The sequence below is a fragment of the Amia ocellicauda genome, chromosome 8, assembly GCF_036373705.1.
Source record: "Amia ocellicauda isolate fAmiCal2 chromosome 8, fAmiCal2.hap1, whole genome shotgun sequence".
Taxonomy (NCBI): Eukaryota; Metazoa; Chordata; class Actinopteri; order Amiiformes; family Amiidae; genus Amia; species Amia ocellicauda.
Genome location: NC_089857.1, coordinates 32050010 through 32069678, shown reverse-complemented (window position 1 = coordinate 32069678; position 19669 = coordinate 32050010). Strand labels below are relative to the sequence as shown.

Below are 19669 nucleotides of genomic sequence, written 5' to 3'. Positions count from 1 at the left end.
TATTCTAGCTTTAAACAGCCTCTTTCATCTCTAATCTGATATCAAGAATAACTGGGTGGCCTGTACATAACACAGCCCACCCGCCCTCCTGCTGCTCTCTGCCTTTGTCTCTCCATGCACCTTTTAATCATTCTGCCTCTACACAATAACGATTATGTGCGGGTGAGGCCGATCACATTCCTCTATCCTACGTGCAGTCCAGGTCAATTAGTAAACATCGCATACTTATCAAACACAGCCAGAGTCATTTGTATAAACATAGGCAGAGTGTCATTTATATGAACAAAGCCAGCGTAAACAGACAGTTTCAAAGAGTTTCATCTTTTTGATTTAAAAAGATTGCAATAACAATTGCAAAAACTGACTGTGTTGTTTGACAAGTTCCCTATATTTGGAGTCTTCACAAACAATACTGGGACATTAATATCTATTCCCAAACTCCAAATTTTATTTACTGGTTGTCCAAGTGGGTGCCTCCTCAAACAGGTTAATCTCCAATTCCACTATATCTACTGAACCCCTCTAAAAGATATCAATTCAATGGCCAGCTCAAATTGTGAAGCTGTTGTTCTGCTGGAGAGCATAAGACATCCCCTTTCAGAAGCTGCGACAGAGAAAATGTGGATGATATAATCCTCTCTGTTAACCCCTGCCTCGGGCTGCGCAGGCTGTTTGTGTCAGAAGGTATCAAAATAAACGCCCTTTTCTTTGAGCATGATTACCAAGGTTGTCAGGATCACAACAGAAGGTGCAACTCACTCACTTGTTCCACACTTTGACATGGGTGTGGACTTCACAGTCTGGCAATACATTCCCTTACTTAAATGCAAGCCTCTAGCACAGAGCAGAGAGTGAGTCAGTTACTGCCTTCCCCAGACGACAGACAGCAAGATGGCTCTTCAGATGATCCTTTGCCTTTTCTCATTGATGTCAGTGCTTGCTGTAGATGAGCCTCCTTTGGAAGAAAAGCTAATTGAAGAAATCAGACCAAGTAAGAGAGATTCATTTTGTAAAATTCAAATTTTTACACTCACAGACTATGTAAATGTTTACCTTAACTTTGCTGTAAACCTCGCTGACACAAATTCGAGTAGCTACTATTCTATTGTATCAAATGGAGTGAAACATTCAATTCAAAGCAGCTGATGATTCATAATTTGTACATAAGTAATTTGTATGCAAATCTGACGTGTACAGTACAGGGTATGAAAATAACTTAGGTTGCTAATATATGGATATTTTTCCATATGTTGTTTTGGATCTATTTAAGGTAGAAATGAAGAACATAATTACATGTTTTATTTTTATGACATACATAAACAGCAATAATTTCTGTCCCTTTCAGCCACCAGCTAAGCATTTTTTTTTTCCTTGGTGGGTTTGATTTCTTCAGTTGAATACTTTCTATTAGATTCTTTGGAACTTTTGCTCTTTAATTTGTGTTATCATCAGTAGCCATTTTTCATATTGCTATATGTAGTTTCTCCTGATGAAATCAGCTATAATAGCTTGTAAAAATATCTGTCAATTTTGCTTTTGTGAAACATTATCCCTGTGTGCGAACCATTTCGTGTATATATACTGTCGAACCATGGAGTAAAGAACAAAATGAAAGATAGGATTAAAAATAACCTTTCCTTTAAAAGTAGTTAATAGACTGAAATAAAGCTTACTTCAGTGATTGTGGTAATGAGTGACGTCTTTCTTTGAGGTTACACACATCCAGTTGGTGCTCCTTTTGAAATGGATCCCAACAGCACAGAAATTCAGATGGCAGCCAAGGATGCTGTAGACAAATACAACAAGAAATCCAAGGCAAAGAAATACTTCAAACTTATCAAGGTTGTGGCTGCTGAAGCACAGGTAAAACAGCTGAGTTTAAAAGGGCTAGAACAATATAAAAAGAAAGGCGGAAAAATATGTCTCAGACATGATTCATACAAAATATGAATACTAGCTGCTGTTCCACTCCAGCATTGTGGGATGTGGTGGGGCAGACTGTCTGTTAGCATTAAAATCCAATTAATATTGCCAGAGGTTTATACTTTGTGTAGGAAAAATTCCAGAGTCTCAACAGAATCAGTTTGGCATCTATTTTAAGGAAAAAAAGGAAATTATCCCTCAGTTTCGTACAGCTTTTAAGTTAGATTAAGGTTTCTGCTAAATAAAATGGGTCAAATTAATAATTTGTTGACCTGGCATATGTAGATTTCCTACATAAATGTGTGTGATTGTGTCACCAAGTGATATTCAACACCCAATTTCATGGAGTCCACTTATAGAGAACCCTATTACTTCAGAAGTTCAGTCCCTACATTTGTACTGACCGTCGCACAATGGTGAAAAAGGGATTTGAATACTTTTGGATCATTCATTTTTCTAACCTAAACCTGATTGTTTAGACAAAGAAATATAACACAAAAAGTGAATAACATAAATAAGACATGTGTCTGCTTGAATTGTATTCTATGTTTTATATTTTCTCTATATTGTTAAAGGTAACCAACACCATCACATACAAACTGAGTGCTGAAATTGGAAAATCAATCTGCAAAAAAAATGAAGATGTTGATTTGGAATCTTGTGCCTTTGGAAAAAAGGTAAAGTTTTGCATTTGAAAAACCTCATAATTTATTCTGTCATATTTAACTATTTCTACAGAGACGTTTGACTAAGTTTCATCCTAAGAAAATGTATTCTATGTACTTTATGGGTGTGTTTTTGTGTGTTATGTGGAAAATTCTGAATTACAATTTAAAAATTGGGACATTGAATCAATGTAAGTGTAAGTTATGTAACCTGAACTTTTTTTACAGAGGTTCATCTGTCAGTTTGAGATCAGCATTCATCCTGCCACAAACCACAGTGATCTTCATGAGTCCAATTGCAAGAAATTAAAATGTCTTACAACTCCAACTGCCAATCCGGATATTAATTGATATTTCCCCATCTCCCCATTATTCCAGTAATTTGCAATGGATTGTAAAACCTAATAAAATGAGCTAAAATGTTTCAGGTTTTTGTAGTTTTATTATTAATAACTTTACAATGTAACCATTTGTATTCACCTAATAGTTACTCAAAGTTTATTTTTTATTTTTTTCAAGTTAAATGTTATTTAGACTCTGCCTGGAATCTTTAATTAAATATTGTAGTAGGTCGTGCATCAAGGTGTTTTAAGGGTGGGAACAGATCAACAGAGTGCCCATTAAAAAAACAGCATCAAACCCCTAAGAAAGATGGCTTCTCTAATGCCCTCATTACCCATACAAACCATGGCTGCGCACATCCACACCCAAACAAACCCAAAGGTAAGGTGATATTCCCCCCTTATAATATATGTGTGCTGCCTACATGTAGTACAGAACATAACATTTAAGTCTATTTTGCTTTGGTTGACCTAATTTTACAGAGTTCACAATAGCACTCAAAACATTACAGGAGTCACAGTTTTAAACAAAGGAATGGACCTTACTGCATCACAACAATGAATTGGTTTGGATGCTGTTGACATTTGTCTGGCACATTTGGCAATACAATCCTTGGGTCATCATTCAATGCAGATATCGGCAGTTATAGTATTTCACATTGTGAGACTTTCTTTGTCTTCAGCTGTTTTCCCTCTCAGTGTGAAGAGAGGTGATTTGACAGCCCATCTCAGAGAACGTGCTGTAAGTGTATAGTTTACATAGGACTGCAGAGGTCAAGTATATTAAAGTTGTTTATTCTACTATAACTATGGAAAGCAGAAGCAGAAAACATTAAGATAAATAGTTCATCTATGACCACTGATCTGCCATTACATCTGGACTTTACTTCACAAGGGTTGAATCTCCCATCTGTGCTGTTATTATTACTACTGATACTACGTTTTCTACTACTGCTACCATACTATCATCAAGCGCAATGTATTATTTCTGTTATTAAATGTATAGATATATATTTTTGCTTCAGAAAGAGCATTTGTTCTCTCTCCGAAAAATAACTTAAGCAAAGAATCAATCAACAACAGCAACTGAACCTGAATGTATTTTTTTTTTGTATAATATTGCATATTAAAGTGCAGCTTCTACCAAGTTCTGCTTAAGAAAATAGAAAACTGCTGAAGCTCTTGCCAATGAAAAGTGGTAAACCTCTGCTTAGTTTAGTACTCAAAACATTACCTTAGACATGACATAGATGTGTTTCTCATAACAACCAAACCCATTCATTGACTAGAGCAGTGATTGCATCATCATGTTCTTGGCATATTTGCTGGAATGTCCTGGTTGCTGTTTTGTAATCCCACTTTAGAAACCCCTCCCTTCACGCATAATTAACATGAATGGATATCACTGAGACAACGTGCTCACTGCTATTAAAAATTGAAATGCAATCACGTAAGACACAGATCTATGTGTTGATGAGTGAGACATGTTACTGATATATTTGGAAATATAATCAGTAAATAAAATGGCATCATAATTTTCCAAGCAAGCTCACCACACGAACACAACACGCAGCACGCACGCTGTAAACCGGCCCACCCCCCAACACACAGACAGACCCCCAAACACACATATATACATGCACATGCACCCCACCAGTGCCAGATCGCTACACTATATTAATGTCTCAATATTATATTTTTTGAGGCAGAAACTACATTTACACAACAGAAAAAAGAAATATAGCCAAGATTAAAATAAAATAACCAAACCATTTTTTATTGAGACCAGAATTCCATACATCCACTTTGGTCAAAATCGCATTTACAGTGTGTTTAGATCTTAATGGGAAAAGATAAACAATATAAATGATAGACCTCCACTTGAAAAACACAAATGGAAGTCATATGAATTACAAACAACAATGTACAATGCAATGATGGGACAGGGTTGAACTTACAAAGCAATATCTCTAATAATATAATTCCATTGTCAAACATAGCAAAGGTTTACTGTGGGTTTTTAATATGAATAGTAATGTGCTTAAGTTTGTTCTTAAATATATAAAATCATTTTAAAAGTGGTTAAAACAAAACGGTTCAAATATATCTCCAAATGTTGGTAAATGAACACAGATTCCTAGATTCCTGTTTGGAGAGGGGAAGGAGAATCCTTTGTCCAGGAGTGCTTTACAGTAATTGTTTTTGCATTATTATTATTATTATTATTATTATTATTATTATTATTATTATTATTTAACATAGCTCTCATTGAGACCTTATGCCACTCTGCCAAAGTAATCTGTGCGCCCCCCGCCCCGGTTAACAGCTACCAGCACAGCCCCTCTCAGCTCCTGCTTTTGGGCAGGAGTGGGGTATCTGTCACCACGTTGTGCTTATGTGAGAATCTCACACATTGGCGTTTTGAAAACTTGAGAGCTATGATTTACTTTTATATCAATGCCTAGTAATTATTAAAGTATTACTGTGTATCACAACCACTTAAAGACCATTACACATATTTTAATAAGTGTCCGATTAATCTACCGATTAATCAACTAATGTTCATTGATTAACCGATCAAATATTGTAATCGACTGACAGCCCTATATATATATATATATATATATATATATATACACTCACCTAAAGGATTATTAGGAACACCTGTTCAATTTCTCATTAATGCAATTATCTAACCAACCAATCACATGGCAGTTGCTTCAATGCATTTAGGGGTGTGGTCCTGGTCAAGACAATCTCCTGAACTCCAAACTGAATGTCTGAATGGGAAAGAAAGGTGATTTAAGCAATTTTGAGCGTGGCATGGTTGCTGGTGCCAGACGGGCCGGTCTGAGTATTTCACAATCTGCTCAGTTACTGGGATTTTCACGCACAACCATTTCTAGGGTTTACAAAGAATGGTGTGAAAAGGGAAAAACATCCAGTATGCGGCAGTCCTGTGGGCGAAAATGCCTTGTTGATGCTAGAGGTCAGAGGAGAATGGGCCGACTGATTCAAGCTGATAGAAGAGCAACTTTGACTGAAATAACCACTCGTTACAACCGAGGTATGCAGCAAAGCATTTGTGAAGCCACAACACGTACAACCTTGAGGCGGATGGGCTACAACAGCAGAAGACCCCACCGGGTACCACTCATCTCCACTACAAATAGGAAAAAGAGGCTACAATTTGCACAAGCTCACCAAAATTGGACAGTTGAAGACTGGAAAAATGTTGCCTGGTCTGATGAGTCTCGATTTCTGTTGAGACATTCAGATGGTAGAGTCAGAATTTGGCGTAAACAGAATGAGAACATGGATCCATCATGCCTTGTTACCACTGTGCAGGCTGGTGGTGGTGGTGTAATGGTGTGGGGGATGTTTTCTTGGCACACTTTAGGCCCCTTAGTGCCAACTGGGCATCGTTTAAATGCCACGGCCTACCTGAGCATTGTTTCTGACCATGTCCATCCCTTTATGACCACCATGTACCCATCCTCTGATGGCTACTTCCAGCAGGATAATGCACCATGTCACAAAGGTCCAATCATTTCAAATTGGTTTCTTGAACATGACAATGAGTTCACTGTACTAAACTGGCCCCCACAGTCACCAGATCTCAACCCAATAGAGCATCTTTGGGATGTGGTGGAACGGGAGCTTCGTGCCCTGGATGTGCATCCCACAAATCTCCATCAACTGCAAGATGCTATCCTATCAATATGGGCCAACATTTCTAAAGAATGCTTTCAGCACCTTGTTGAATCAATGCCACGTAGAATTAAGGCAGTTCTGAAGGCGAAAGGGGGTCAAACACAGTATTAGTATGGTGTTCCTAATAATCCTTTAGGTGAGTGTATAAACCTCATGTTATATGAACCATACTTCACTAATGTAGGTTGGCTTTACGATACATGCTGTGCTGTAAAATATGAATTAAATCAAACATGTTAGAAGATGCGAATGGAGGAGTTGCAGGAGGGAGTGTTGCGGCGCAGCTGCTCGTTGTTATTGGAGGGAAACTGGAGATTGAAAGCCGCAGATGGTCTGCAAGAAGCAGCGAGGGCTCATGCATATACACACAGATGAAGGTGTAAAGCGAAAGCATTAATCTACCCACTGATACAAAACCACAAGCCTGTACTTCGTAGCGGTTACAAATAAGTAGAAGGCAAAATAAAAACCAAAGCCGGCACTGATGACAGCTGTGGAGCTATTGTAATTATTTATTTTCTTCCTGGCAGACGCCCATATCCAGATGTTACCTATTTGCAGGTGGATCGATGCTGATGTGTTTGATTATATATGTGCATCCACTTATGTGCAGCGTATTTTGACCCACCGGCTAATAGCAAACTACAAAACATTACACCGTAGTGGTTACATTTATGATTAGAAGAGACTCGGAACAAAGAATTGTGTCATTTTCTATTGCGTGTGTCGAATTATCAGCATTTGAAACTGAAGGTGATGTGTAGATTTGTACAAAATACATAATTTAATATCACTCGATGCGATTTTAATTTGTCATGAGATCTCTGCTATATTAGTAATCTACTGTTTGCTAAGAGGTAATGAAAGTACGAACGTTTTACTCGGTTCTATAAGGGGCAGTGCAAGTAGACAGCCCTGCATGGTACAGCACACCTGCATACTCGTAATATTTTCTCCAAAGAATATTTGTACTGTGGCCACAGTGGCAAAAGATGTAATACAAACCAGTGTTAAATGTTTAAACATACATTTTAAATATATGATTGTGTTACACAGCTATATTTACACTTGTTCCATTGTCTAAATTGCGTATCCATACATAAATACTATTTACAGTACACCTTGTAATATAACAATGTAACATTATTGTTCCCTTGGAAAGCATATGCCAATCTACATAATGGATTTTCCACAGTGCCCTAAAGAGAGTATGTCAGCAGAGCTATTCTCCCCCAGGGTGCCAAAACTAAGGCATCTTTTTCAAAGAAAATGTTCCTTCCAATCCTAAATGTATTTGCTATGTTGTGCAAGTTTGTAGTTTGCCTTTAACACAGTTTTTTGGGGGTTTAAATATGTATCCACCCAATGTGCATTTCACAAACGCTGTACCCTTGGATGTGTACTGGCTTGCAAGTTAGGCCAACATATATGCCTGTGAAAATATTCCCTAAATATTATCCAGACAGCTCCATATGTCCATGGTGAGTACTGCAAGAGCATTTGCAGGTTGCTTTCTCAAAAGTATTTTCTTGATTTAACAGCAACAAAATTGACCATTCCAACTGTATTGTTGGGCGAGACTAAATAGAACTTTAGCCAGCAAACTACAAAACTGTACATCATGGCAGTTACATTAAAAATGATAAAAAAGTAGCATCTAACTAAACATGTACAGTTGTGTAGTTTTCTAGCAGCAGGTGGGTCAAAGCTGTGTTTTATTCCCTCGCTTGTGCAAGAAAAGATCTGTGAGAAGGTGGTTTGACAGCAGAAATCATGTTAGATTTAATACCACACAAGTTTAGCAGTCAGATATCCATTCAAAGATATCAAGCAATTCACAGAGCAAGCTCTTTTATTTAACTGGCCCTTAGTTTTCCATTTGTTATTAATTTCATGGTTTTGTTTTTGATTAGTTTTGTTTTCAAAAATAAACTCTGGCAAGTTTACAATTTGACAATGTTTAATGGAGAGCACTTGTTTACATATGGATAAATGCTCTTGAGTTCAAGTTTGCTGATTTTCTACATGTACATGAGATTGTGATGCACACCATTGAATAGATTTTGTAAAACTATTACTTAAATATATCTGACAACAACAGAGGTAGATTAAGGAAATGCATCATTTAAAAAATATTCTTAAGCTTTCGGCCTAAAGATGTATTGACCTATATGTGTAGAAATGTGAGATTTGTTTTTTATATGTACATTAGAAATATTTAAATTAGTTGCTTCATTATTTAAGACAAACGAACAAACCAATGTTGTTGTTTAAAAAAAAAATGTATATCCTGTAATTTCAATATTATTTTCATTTTGTATTCAACATTCACCATTATGTTAACTATTAGAGGGTTTAATACCCATAACATGGATTTACAAAGTACTCAAATAAAATATATAATATATATTACTGAAAAAACAACAAAACTCCAATCAATGAATATATGATATAGTTGTATCAAAAATAGTTCATTGTGCACTAATGGACAACATGGTAGGGTCTATAACTATGCCTAATGCTTATCCTAACCTCCACTTGGTGATTTTGTTTTCTTGTTAAACAGTTGTTTCTGTCCTTGGCATTTTTTTGGAATGGATGTGCTGAATCACGTGTCTGCGTTGTCTGTACCTAGAAGAGATTAAGCAACCAATTTTGCTTGAACCAGCACACACAAGCAATAATATATTGTATACAATATTCACTTATTATAAGAGCATGAATTCAAAAACTCACTTTGTGATGATTTTCTGCACCTCTCGGTTCTCCTCCTCTTCTAACTTATGTAAAAATCCTTCCAGAATAGGCAGTTCAAAGTTAAGATACTGTGCCACCTGATAAGGAATGGTAAAAATAAATCAATGGATTTATGGATTTGGAAAACATAACAAATTGCAAACAACAGCAAAAAATAAAATAAAAAAGATGATGTGAATGCGAACAGAATATCCTGAATGTGTACTTAACATTTTTCATTATTTAACAATAATATTCAATTACATGCAACATCAAATTATTCATCAAAACAGAAAATCTGAGGGTATAGACAGGAAGGAAAATACTGTCAAGTCAATCAATGAAGCATAATGGGTGTATTTCAAAGGATTGTCACTGGGGGGTAGTGGAAGGAGGATATACAATTATTCTTACAAAAAAAAGTGTATTTTCAAAGTAAATAAATGTCTTAGAAATATTTTAGAAATACAGAAAGTGACACATTATTTAATGGTAGACAAAGGTGAGGATTACTTCATGGAAAATATTGTGATTCTTGGTGGTTGTTTAAAGTTTCAGGTTTAAGCAGGTTTAAAGATCATTTGAAAATATTTCCCTTTTCCACCATAAATACTCCATTCATATATAAGCCTCATAGACATTTAAAATCCAATATAACACTTCACACCTCCATTTCATTTTTAGTTTATGTATCTTTGAATACCTTGTTCAGTGGAAGATTACATAATTATACTGGATAGGTATCAGCCAAGCCAAAAAAATGCAGATACATGAGCTAAACCTACAACTGCAATATGTGATATATCATTGACAGGATATGGCATAGATACTCACATCAGTGCTTACTTCCTGCTCATCTTGTTCCATTAAAAACATTTTAGCAATTTTTTCTGAAGGTCCCAGAAGAAGTCTTTCCCACAAGGGAAAGTCTCTGTTGTTTAGTTTCCTTCGCTCTGGTGTAAAAAAATAAAATTATATTTGTTAATGATTTTCAATTTCAATTTGAATAGAATTGTGTTACTGTTGGTTAAAAGCTAACTAAATAATACTATTATTATTAATTTCTTAGCAGACAGCATTATCCAGGGCGATTTACAAAACATATTGTAGAATCATGGTGATAGTTTGATTTAAATAAGAAATGATGTTTGAGAGGGATCCTGTTGAGAATAAACAACTAAACATTAAGGTTTTGCATGCTATTTGAATAGGAAATGCAGTATTTTAATCTTATGGTTTGACCATGCAAAACCCATACATGTTTCAAGCACTAATAGTATAAAGGTTGCTGTCTGTTTATATCAGCACATACTGGGCCATATTCAAAAAATGTCTGCTGTTTTCCCCAAAATGATCAAGCAAGTGGTGTAACTTTGCTCATGATTTAGAGATATCAATATTAAGTTCAATTCATTAGTCATCTGTATGTACTAGTAGTGTACTAGCAGCCAATGGTACACAGCTGATTTATTTATGTGTATTGGGTGGTTTGTAAAACACTCAAGATGTAGCTAAGACATTGTGATTGCTGCTATTTTAACACAAAGTAGTTCTGAGTAGATGTAAATTGCTGTTGCACTAAGGTCCCTTAATAGTGCAGTGCCAGTGTGTTAAAAGAGCATGTAATCTTGCTTAGTAGAGCAAGAAAAACTAGAATAAGTGAAACTTTATACTGATAGATAAACCTAAATGGCGAGTGTAGGTGGTTATGCATATTTGAAGAAAAACAGGTATTTACTGAAATATAATGATAGGTTGCGAATGCAACCCCAGATATCTGAAAAAGGAAGCACTGCCCAAGGGGGAGGGGTTTCTGCGCACTTCCTCTACGAGGTCGCATTATTCCTACCGCTGGCGGACGTTTAGCAGCTGGTGCCAAGACGGCAGTCAAGACCCAATTAATTGCCCCATTGTAATTTTTATTAAAATTTTTGCCCTGTTGGACCAGGCAAGTCCTCGTCCATGCTCAAAGTGTATCTGGCCGCAATCTTCTGGATTGATGGCGATCCCCCTGGGTCTCATTTCTTGGCTGTGCAGTTTCTAAAGGGAACTCGACAGCTGCGGCCTCCTCACACCCCCTCACTGCCCACATGGCCCCTTGATGTAGTGCTGGACGTACTTTTCCAAGCCCCATTTGAGCCACTGAACTCTGATGAGCTGAAGCTAGTGTCACCTCTGCAAAACGTGTGAGCGAGTTACACATCCTGTCCGTACACCCAATGTGTGTCCGTTTTGCGGGAGATGGTTCCAGGGTTACGCTACAGCCTAACCCTGCGTTCCTTCTGAAAGTGCTGTCTCCATTTCATGTCAACAGGCCTATTGAGTTGATGGCTATATCCCTGCAAAAGAGGATGAACCTGCGTAGACGTCATGTTTTATAGAAGAGGATGTGGGAAGGGACCAGTTCTGAGTGACAAGCGCAGGGGCCAATGGCAGCTATGATAGAGTGACGTTTCCATCGGGTTCCTACGGAAGTGTGCAGAAACCCCTCCCCCTTAGGCAGTGCTTCCGATTTGAAAGATAACTGGATCTATTATTGATATATTTCATTATGATCCAATTCACCATTTTAGATAATCCAAATAAAGAGAGTTATACAAGGATAAAATCACTATTTTTTTTTTTTTTGTAATATCTCAATGTAAATGAGTTCTTCCACAATATATAAAAAGAGGAAACTGGGCTTTCTTCTCCAGACTTATGTTGCTTTCAGCTTGTTCAATTATCCCTTCAAGAAAAAGGTGAAAAAATACTGACCTCCACTTTGATGAAGGCAATACAATGCAAACTCATTTGGATCATTCTCTATCTGGTCTCCCCCCGATAAAAAAAGACACAAACAAACAAAAACATATTTCAGTATGCACATAATTGTTAAATTTATGATTGTATGTCTGCTTGAGTTGTGTGTATCAACAGATAACTAATTCAGCTTTCTATTGACAATATTCTTGTATTAAATGTAGTTCATAGTCATAAAAATTATGTTTAACTTTCTTTGAATGCAGTCTGAAATAATAACTAAGTTGTTAGGTACTTGCTCAGAGGCATCAGCTCATCCAAATAATTGTAAAACTGTAAAGTATGCAAGACCAACACATCACATCACTACTGCATAAGAACACCAGAATACACAGGCACTTAAAATTACACAAAAATCACAGCTTTATGTGCATTGCATTATAATTAACTGAGACTTTTAAAGAGAATTTAATGAAACTGCATACATGATTTGTACACAGATTCTTTAAGCAGATGGTGGTAATTTATTTTATTATATAGACACCAGACACTCAGGAGTCAAGATTATAGAGCACCAACAGAAGGGAAAATGAGCTGTCTTTTCAGAAATATATGTGAATATATCTGAATGCACTTATAAATTAAGTATGTACCTTAAATTTGTGAAGAAGCTGAGTTATAACTTCATCTGTTGTCATTTTGCTGTTTATCCGTACATTTGTTGAAGTTCCAAATACTGGAGTAAAGATAGAAGTCTAAAAGGAACAACATAAAATAATAGATTTAATTTTTAGAAGTATTATTGTTCTAATTAAAATCCCCCCCAAAGAGGAAATTTCACCAACCCACCCAAGACTTCAGATCATACAGAGATAACAATGCATTAGCCTAACAATATACCAAAGTTGGTTGCTTTGTAGTCAACATATAGGCCTGTGGAGGTTTTAGTTGTGTGACTACATCCATGGCAAATATATCCCAGTAGTTCCACCTGTTTATTTACCAGCCATTAATGCAGACCTTCACTTACTTTATAATTATAGAAATGGCCATTGATGGAGCACCTGTGGTGTCTGGCATGCTGCCTCTCTGCTGCTGCCTTGGACTTCACTCTCTTCTTCACCAGCGAGGCGTCGCTCATGCTGCGATAGAGGTTAGATGCCTCTTCGAGAGCTGCCTGTGCCCTAGGCAGTTTCAGTGTGCTGCATTCATAAGGGTTATGCCCTTAATAACAAACAATAACAAATCAACCATACAACAACAACAAACATGTTTAGATTCTTTCATGTCCCCAAAATACTTTCATTTTCATATTCTTCATATAGGCCACTTCTGCTGGACCACTTCTCTTGGTTGTCATAATTCTATAGTTTTAATACTTTATACACATAGTTACAGATATGCTCCACCCTTTGTTCCCAAATACAGGGTTTATTATACTTTGTAGTGTTATTTCATATTTATTCTGGATTATTTTTTATATCTTAAAAGGGAATTGAGAAATAGGGAGAAACATGAGAATGCAGATGTCAAGTTTAAGTCAAGATGTTTTTGATAAAACTATATTTACCTTTACTCTGTTGTGTCACTGTTCAATCAACGCACAACATTTGCACAATATTACAAGATACCTGAATTGTGGTTTGAGTTTTCAGCGGGAGTCTCTTGTTTTGTTTCTTCCATCTCATCAATATGGTGAAGATCATCAAATTCTCCCCATCGTGTCATCCCTCTGAAACATAATTTCAGCCTTATGAACTTATCCTGTCACCACATGATGTTTTACCCTTGGTTGTCCAGAGGTCACCCTGTCACCAGGAAATCCAAAGGCAAGATATATATGTTTCTTTATATCTTCAAGAATTATCTCAAAAGTTCACAATGCCATAATTTAACTGCCACTGTGCATACACTGAAATGCTCACTGAAATGTAAATAAGAAAGGAAGAAACAGAAACACAATGTGTATGGTCATGAATTGTCTCAAAAACAAAAAACAAAAAAGGCTATACACATTTCTATTATTTTATTATAGAAATATATTGCCAATTAGCAATCATAGTAGCACATACTAGCACACATATTTTCATATATATTCTATATAACAGTTTAATTCAGTCTGGATTGTTGTATGCATGAATACACACTGAAGCGATCTTGTCATTCTATAAGAATATTTACACTACGGGTTCACAAGTTTATTATGAGTCTCCAAGTTTACCAGTAGCAGAAGCAGTTGCTATGTTGTGAAAGACGAAAGTAACACAGAGTACATACCTCTTGCCTCCAAGTGGACTGGTCGGGTCTGGTGAACTGGGATTCATGAAGGAGAGCACTTGTTTCTCATCCTGTATTTTCAACCTAATAGGCCGTTGAACACCCCACGATATGATCAGGAGTCCATCGACAACTATGTTATTTCCCTCCTGTTTCATGAGATCAGCTATCGTTAATAAAATTAATATTAATATTTAGTTATTATAATGTATTAATTGGTAGCCACCTGTAACCAGGGTGATTTACAGATATCATAAAATATAAGAACCATAATAATGAAGTAGAAACACAGTATAACAAGAACATAAAATACACCACTTTAGTTCTAATTATAGTATATATTGAAAAAATTGATTAAAAAAATAATTAATCACTTAAGAATGCTAATTTTATGCAAAAGTCTAATTCAATCATCAACTATGTCATTGATAAAGAAGTATAGCTTAATAAAAAATAATGTAAATATATTGTTACGCACATTTCTTTACAGCTGAAGGCTGTGAATGCTTTGGATTGCAACTGTAAGTTGAAACTGAAACTATTTAGTTTATCTGCCTTCAAGATCATATTATCATAAAGGTTACAACATACCCAGGCAGCAATGTCACTAAGACAAACCCTGCACAGCAACAAGACATTTGTGATAATTTACAGGTTTTGGAAAAATAAACTAAAACTGTCAGGGAGTTTGTGAAATTTCCCTAACTATTTTAAAACAGTGTGAGAGTCCCTTGGGGAAAGCACCATGCGCCTGTCTAATGTAATTTGTAGGATATCCCCCTGGGGTTTTGAATAGCTTGTTTACACCTGCCATTATCTTCATAGTTTGCTCAGATCATCTCCGGACTGAATACATTCCTTTGGTTATTCCTAAATATCTGTACAGGAGTTTAAAGAGTACAAAACCGGATGGAGACAGCAAGACGCTGATCCTTACCTCGTGAAAAGTGAATTGCAGGTTAGTCTTCTCTGTCAAAAAGCAATTGTAGGTTTTGAGCAAAGACAAGAACTCAGCCCTGCAAGAGACAAGGCAGAGCACAAAGTTGTTGTGCCACAATCAGATTTAGAACCTAGGTTTATAGTTTTTGCTAGGATATTCAGGGTCCAAAAATATGCATGTTGCAGATGAGGGCAATGTGACTGGATATTTTGTACCTTGAACTCTGTAGCTGTTCCTAACAGATTTCTTATTCTTAATTCTTAGTCATGATCTATGAATATATATGGCAGTGAACTTTATCATACTGTATTTAGCGTGCATTGAAAAAGAACAAATACTAAAACAACACACAAACACATAAATAATGCATCACATTCCCAGAAGGTTCAGGAGAGGAGCAGCTGATTACATAGTTTTCCATGTAATTTACTTCTTATGTAATGTAAGCAAAAGTTGCAGAGATCTTGCGTCCATTACAGATTACAGAAAACCATTATTTTTTAACAGCAGCTGTAGTCTGCATTCTCTTGTTCTCTGGATGACAGCCATGTGAGAGGTTTGTGGAGTGAAACAGATTAAAAAAGGAAATTCTAAAATGCCTACGAATATTTTCAGTCCTGGTTATCATCCACACTGGTCCTGACTCCAATAAATCATTAAACTGAATACCTGGAAATGGCTCTCTTTTCTCCAATGCGAACAAAAGATGATGGCTTTCCAGAATTCATTGTATGTATGCTCAATGAATCCACCTGGAAAATGAAGGTGATGTTTTTTTTAAAGAGCACAGTTGAATGCTGTCACTTTTCACACATGAGTTATGTTCTCAACATGCATGGACCAACAGTCAACATCTAATACACACACACACACACACTGGAAAGGGTTTAATATTGCAATATATTACTATTCAATTCATCCATCCAGGATTGAAGGTTTACTTTCTCTATTGAATGCTACTTAAATTATTATATTCAAATCCACAACAAAAGCAATGAGTCCCTTGCACTGAAAGTATTATTATTTTTTCGAAGCATTCAATCTCACACAATAAACTCATTTGAAGTCCTATGAAAGGCCAGCCATCTAAATAGGAATCACAGACTTGTAACAAACTTGGTTTGCTTAAAAGCAAACAAAAAGTCAAACTGACTGAGTTTAAGGATTGTATTTGATGGAGGAAAACCCTCCCAATAATTTTAGATATGCTACATTTCTGATTCTTGGTAATTTTGTTGTTCAGAGCTCCAACAAACAAGCTTGATCATATCTAATGAAAAATGTCTGACAACAATATGCTTCAGTTTTATACTCAGATATCTGAAAATACAGCACTCAAGTATAAAGTAAAGAAAAATATGGGAGAATAGTAATCCAGGTAGTTCCCAATTTATTTGATTGTTTTGAGACATTTCTGAACATGATAAACAATGTCTCTCAGTCATTGATTAAGTGAGCGAACACGAAACACTTTCAGTTCTGGTTTTTACTTTAAGGCTGGTCTCTGTTGATCCACAGGTTATACTTTGAATGAAATGTTAAAGTATTCTGGATTATAAACACACCCAGAAATGCCACTTTTAAATAAGGCAGCTGAAGATCTTCAACATCCCAGCCCTGTCTAGGAATGTGTTTTTTTTTGCTTTTTTCATTTGATCAAGCCCATACATGCACTGTGAAGATGCATCCATATAATTCTAGTCTGAATTGAATATTCTCATTTGAAATTCTTGTTTTGTTAGATTTCTTTCATGACAAAGCATTTAAATAAGATAAACTGTACATATACGTGATTACTCAGAAAAAGAAATTGACAAACTAGAGACAAATGTATAGCAGCACACTAGTTAGCTCTTATTGATGCCTGGGATTTCTGAAATGAAATATGAAAGGTAAAAAAAAATGTTATTGTGTAAGTAAGAGCAGTGGTAGACTGTGGTTTCAACTGTCATTAATTGGGTCAGCTTATCATTTTCGGATAATCTTAGTGGATATTTAACCTCTATTATTAAGGGTACATTCATTACAACAATAATATTCAATTAAGGCCAAAACTGTTTTGGAACATGAATATACAATTAGTCCAATATGTATCTGACGTGGTCTGGTATTTTTTGTCCTTAAACTTAATATGAATTATTAATATAGTGATTCCATAGTTTGCAGTTAATAACAGAAATGTGGGACACTGATATGTGTATGCAATTATCTTTAAACATTTAGTGCAGTTTGCAATACACATACAGGCTAAATCATTGGAGATATATGGTTGAAATTGTGTGTTCCTACATGTGTTCCTACTCTGAGGACTATAGCATATAAATCCCAAATTACCCCCTCTGTAATAGTGTAGCCAGGGGGCACATCTTTTTACATTCTTCAACCACACCCATTTTCCAGCTGTTTGACCAAAGGATGATCATCAGTAAATCATGACCAGGTAGTGTTTTGGAAATATAACCCTATGTATCACCTATACATCTGATTTTTATATATATTTACTTACATTCTGTTTCTCAGTATTCATTACATTTTAATGAGATTCCTGTAATGCTACATTTGAGAAAATTGAAGAACCCTTGAAATCAAAGTCACTACCCTCTCTATCTGTATTGGCCAATTTTAAGTAATTCATTTACCATTCTGAATTTAAAAATTCAAAATGCATCCTCACATAGTCACGTGCCAAAGTGCAGAATCCTTATTCAACAGAGATTAATAATTAACTATGTAAAGCACACATGACGATAGACAGCAAAAAGGAACTGAAATAAATAAAGCATATGACCATTTCTTGAGAAGAAATGCAACACGAAAAAGTCTGTGGAATGTGAAGAGAGAGATAATCATTGTTTTGTTGATCTTATTACATGTGCTTTGTTAACCTCTGACACATTACATTTTAGTTCTGTGAAATGTAACCTTCCCTGACTCATCACAGTCTGGTTGTTAGTGGTCAGTCTCCAAAACACAGCTTAGTATTACCATAGAGAAAGTTCCACTCACCTTTTGTAATTCAATGGCACATAAATCCAATTTAGTCAGTACCACATCATTCCTTCTGTGGCCAATGGAAAACCATGTCAAAGATCAGGCGTTCAGACAGTGTAACTTTTCAGCTGTTGGGAAGCCCCAGGTAGATGTTAATTATTAGTGAGCACTACACAGTGTTTTGAAGGAGGCGGAAGAAACCTGAAACTATGTACCTTGCCTCGGTGCATTTTGGGAGTGTCTGACTTGGTGCTAAGTGGATCCTGTATAAACACACCCACAGTCACACCTTTCAGAGGAAGCCAGGTATCACATTAAGATTAACTGTTTCAGCACTGGATTATGTATAAGAAATAATATATCCAAGGAAAAATTTACCAGAATTACCTTAAGGATGTTACTTTCAAGTTACTTAAAAAATGTTAAAGACATACCTACCCTCTCATCTGTGTTTTTGCCAAGATCCTTAGACACTACTGAGCCCTCCCTTTCCTACTCACATACATTACACAGTTTACAGGACTACAGTAGGTAGTTATATTTAGTTGGTATGCATATAATAGAGAAGTAGACAAGAACACAGTCAAGATACAACTATAAGTAGTTTAAACATAATTTAAAGAATAGTAAAAATACAACCTTTCCATAGTAAAATGTATACAAATATATCAAAAATGATAATTCAAATATTAACTTAGCATTAATCATTATATTCTAAAAAGCATGTTTATATGTTGTGAAATTTACTAAAGCAGCCATTTGATTCATTGATTAATTGTGTGTATGTTTAGTTATCCATTTTCAAATATATTGCATTAAAGAAAAGCAGGGGAATAGTATTTGTGACTGTATATTAGTGCCATCTTTACACTGCAGTGTAGAGCCCCTGATTTATTTGTTTATATTCAGCAGTACAGCTGTTGTCTTGTGAAACCGTTTGTCATGATACAACCTTTATGCTGAGGCACGATGATAACTTCATGGCAAGATCTATATGAGAACTCTGCCGTCTTATTCTAGTAAATGGCCTGTAATACCCATTGTTGCTGTTATTTATTTATTTATTTTATCCATAACACATAGCAGTCTCAGCTGACTCTTAATATCAAGTGTACAGGATGGTAAAACATGTATTTTAACACGCAGCAGTCTCTTTTTCTTTCTTTCCTCGGTTTAAAGCGCTATGTGCATATCTGTATTTCTGTTAAGTAGTGCAGATTAAATGTACTGTCATTACCACATTAATATGGTCACAACCTATGAATCCTCTAGGAACAGACAACTCTAGTTGAACTAGGGATGCTATCTGTCAGATTGGGATTGTAACTGTCAAATGATAG

The 19669-nt window shown here is 35.9% G+C and overlaps 2 protein-coding genes across 3 annotated transcripts; one reads left to right on the top strand and one right to left on the bottom strand.

Moving 5' to 3' along the window:
- The first annotated feature begins 731 nt into the window (after positions 1-731).
- On the top strand, positions 732-3012 carry LOC136754863 (cystatin-SN). Its single transcript, XM_066711057.1, has 4 exons — positions 732-991; positions 1712-1863; positions 2499-2600; positions 2817-3012. Exons 1-4 carry the CDS (start codon positions 892-894, stop codon positions 2937-2939), a joined length of 477 nt encoding a protein of 158 aa, XP_066567154.1. The 5' UTR covers positions 732-891; the 3' UTR covers positions 2940-3012.
- Positions 3013-8582: 5570 nt separating this feature from the next.
- rassf6 (Ras association domain family member 6) lies at positions 8583-18540 on the bottom strand. Of its 2 annotated transcripts, XM_066711054.1 has the most exons (11): positions 18345-18540; positions 16008-16090; positions 15336-15414; positions 14399-14547; positions 13753-13853; positions 13152-13345; positions 12775-12876; positions 12137-12188; positions 10214-10332; positions 9380-9477; positions 8583-9274 (listed from the first exon to the last, which is right to left on the bottom strand). In XM_066711054.1, exons 2-11 carry the CDS (start codon positions 16064-16066, stop codon positions 9202-9204), a joined length of 1026 nt encoding a protein of 341 aa, XP_066567151.1. In that variant the 5' UTR covers positions 16067-16090; positions 18345-18540; the 3' UTR covers positions 8583-9201. The 2 variants fall into 2 exon arrangements, with proteins under 2 accessions (XP_066567151.1, XP_066567152.1); XM_066711055.1 differs by lacking the exons at positions 16008-16090; positions 18345-18540 and having other exon boundaries at positions 14399-14564; positions 15336-15420.
- Between the last annotated feature and the right edge of the window lie 1129 nt (positions 18541-19669).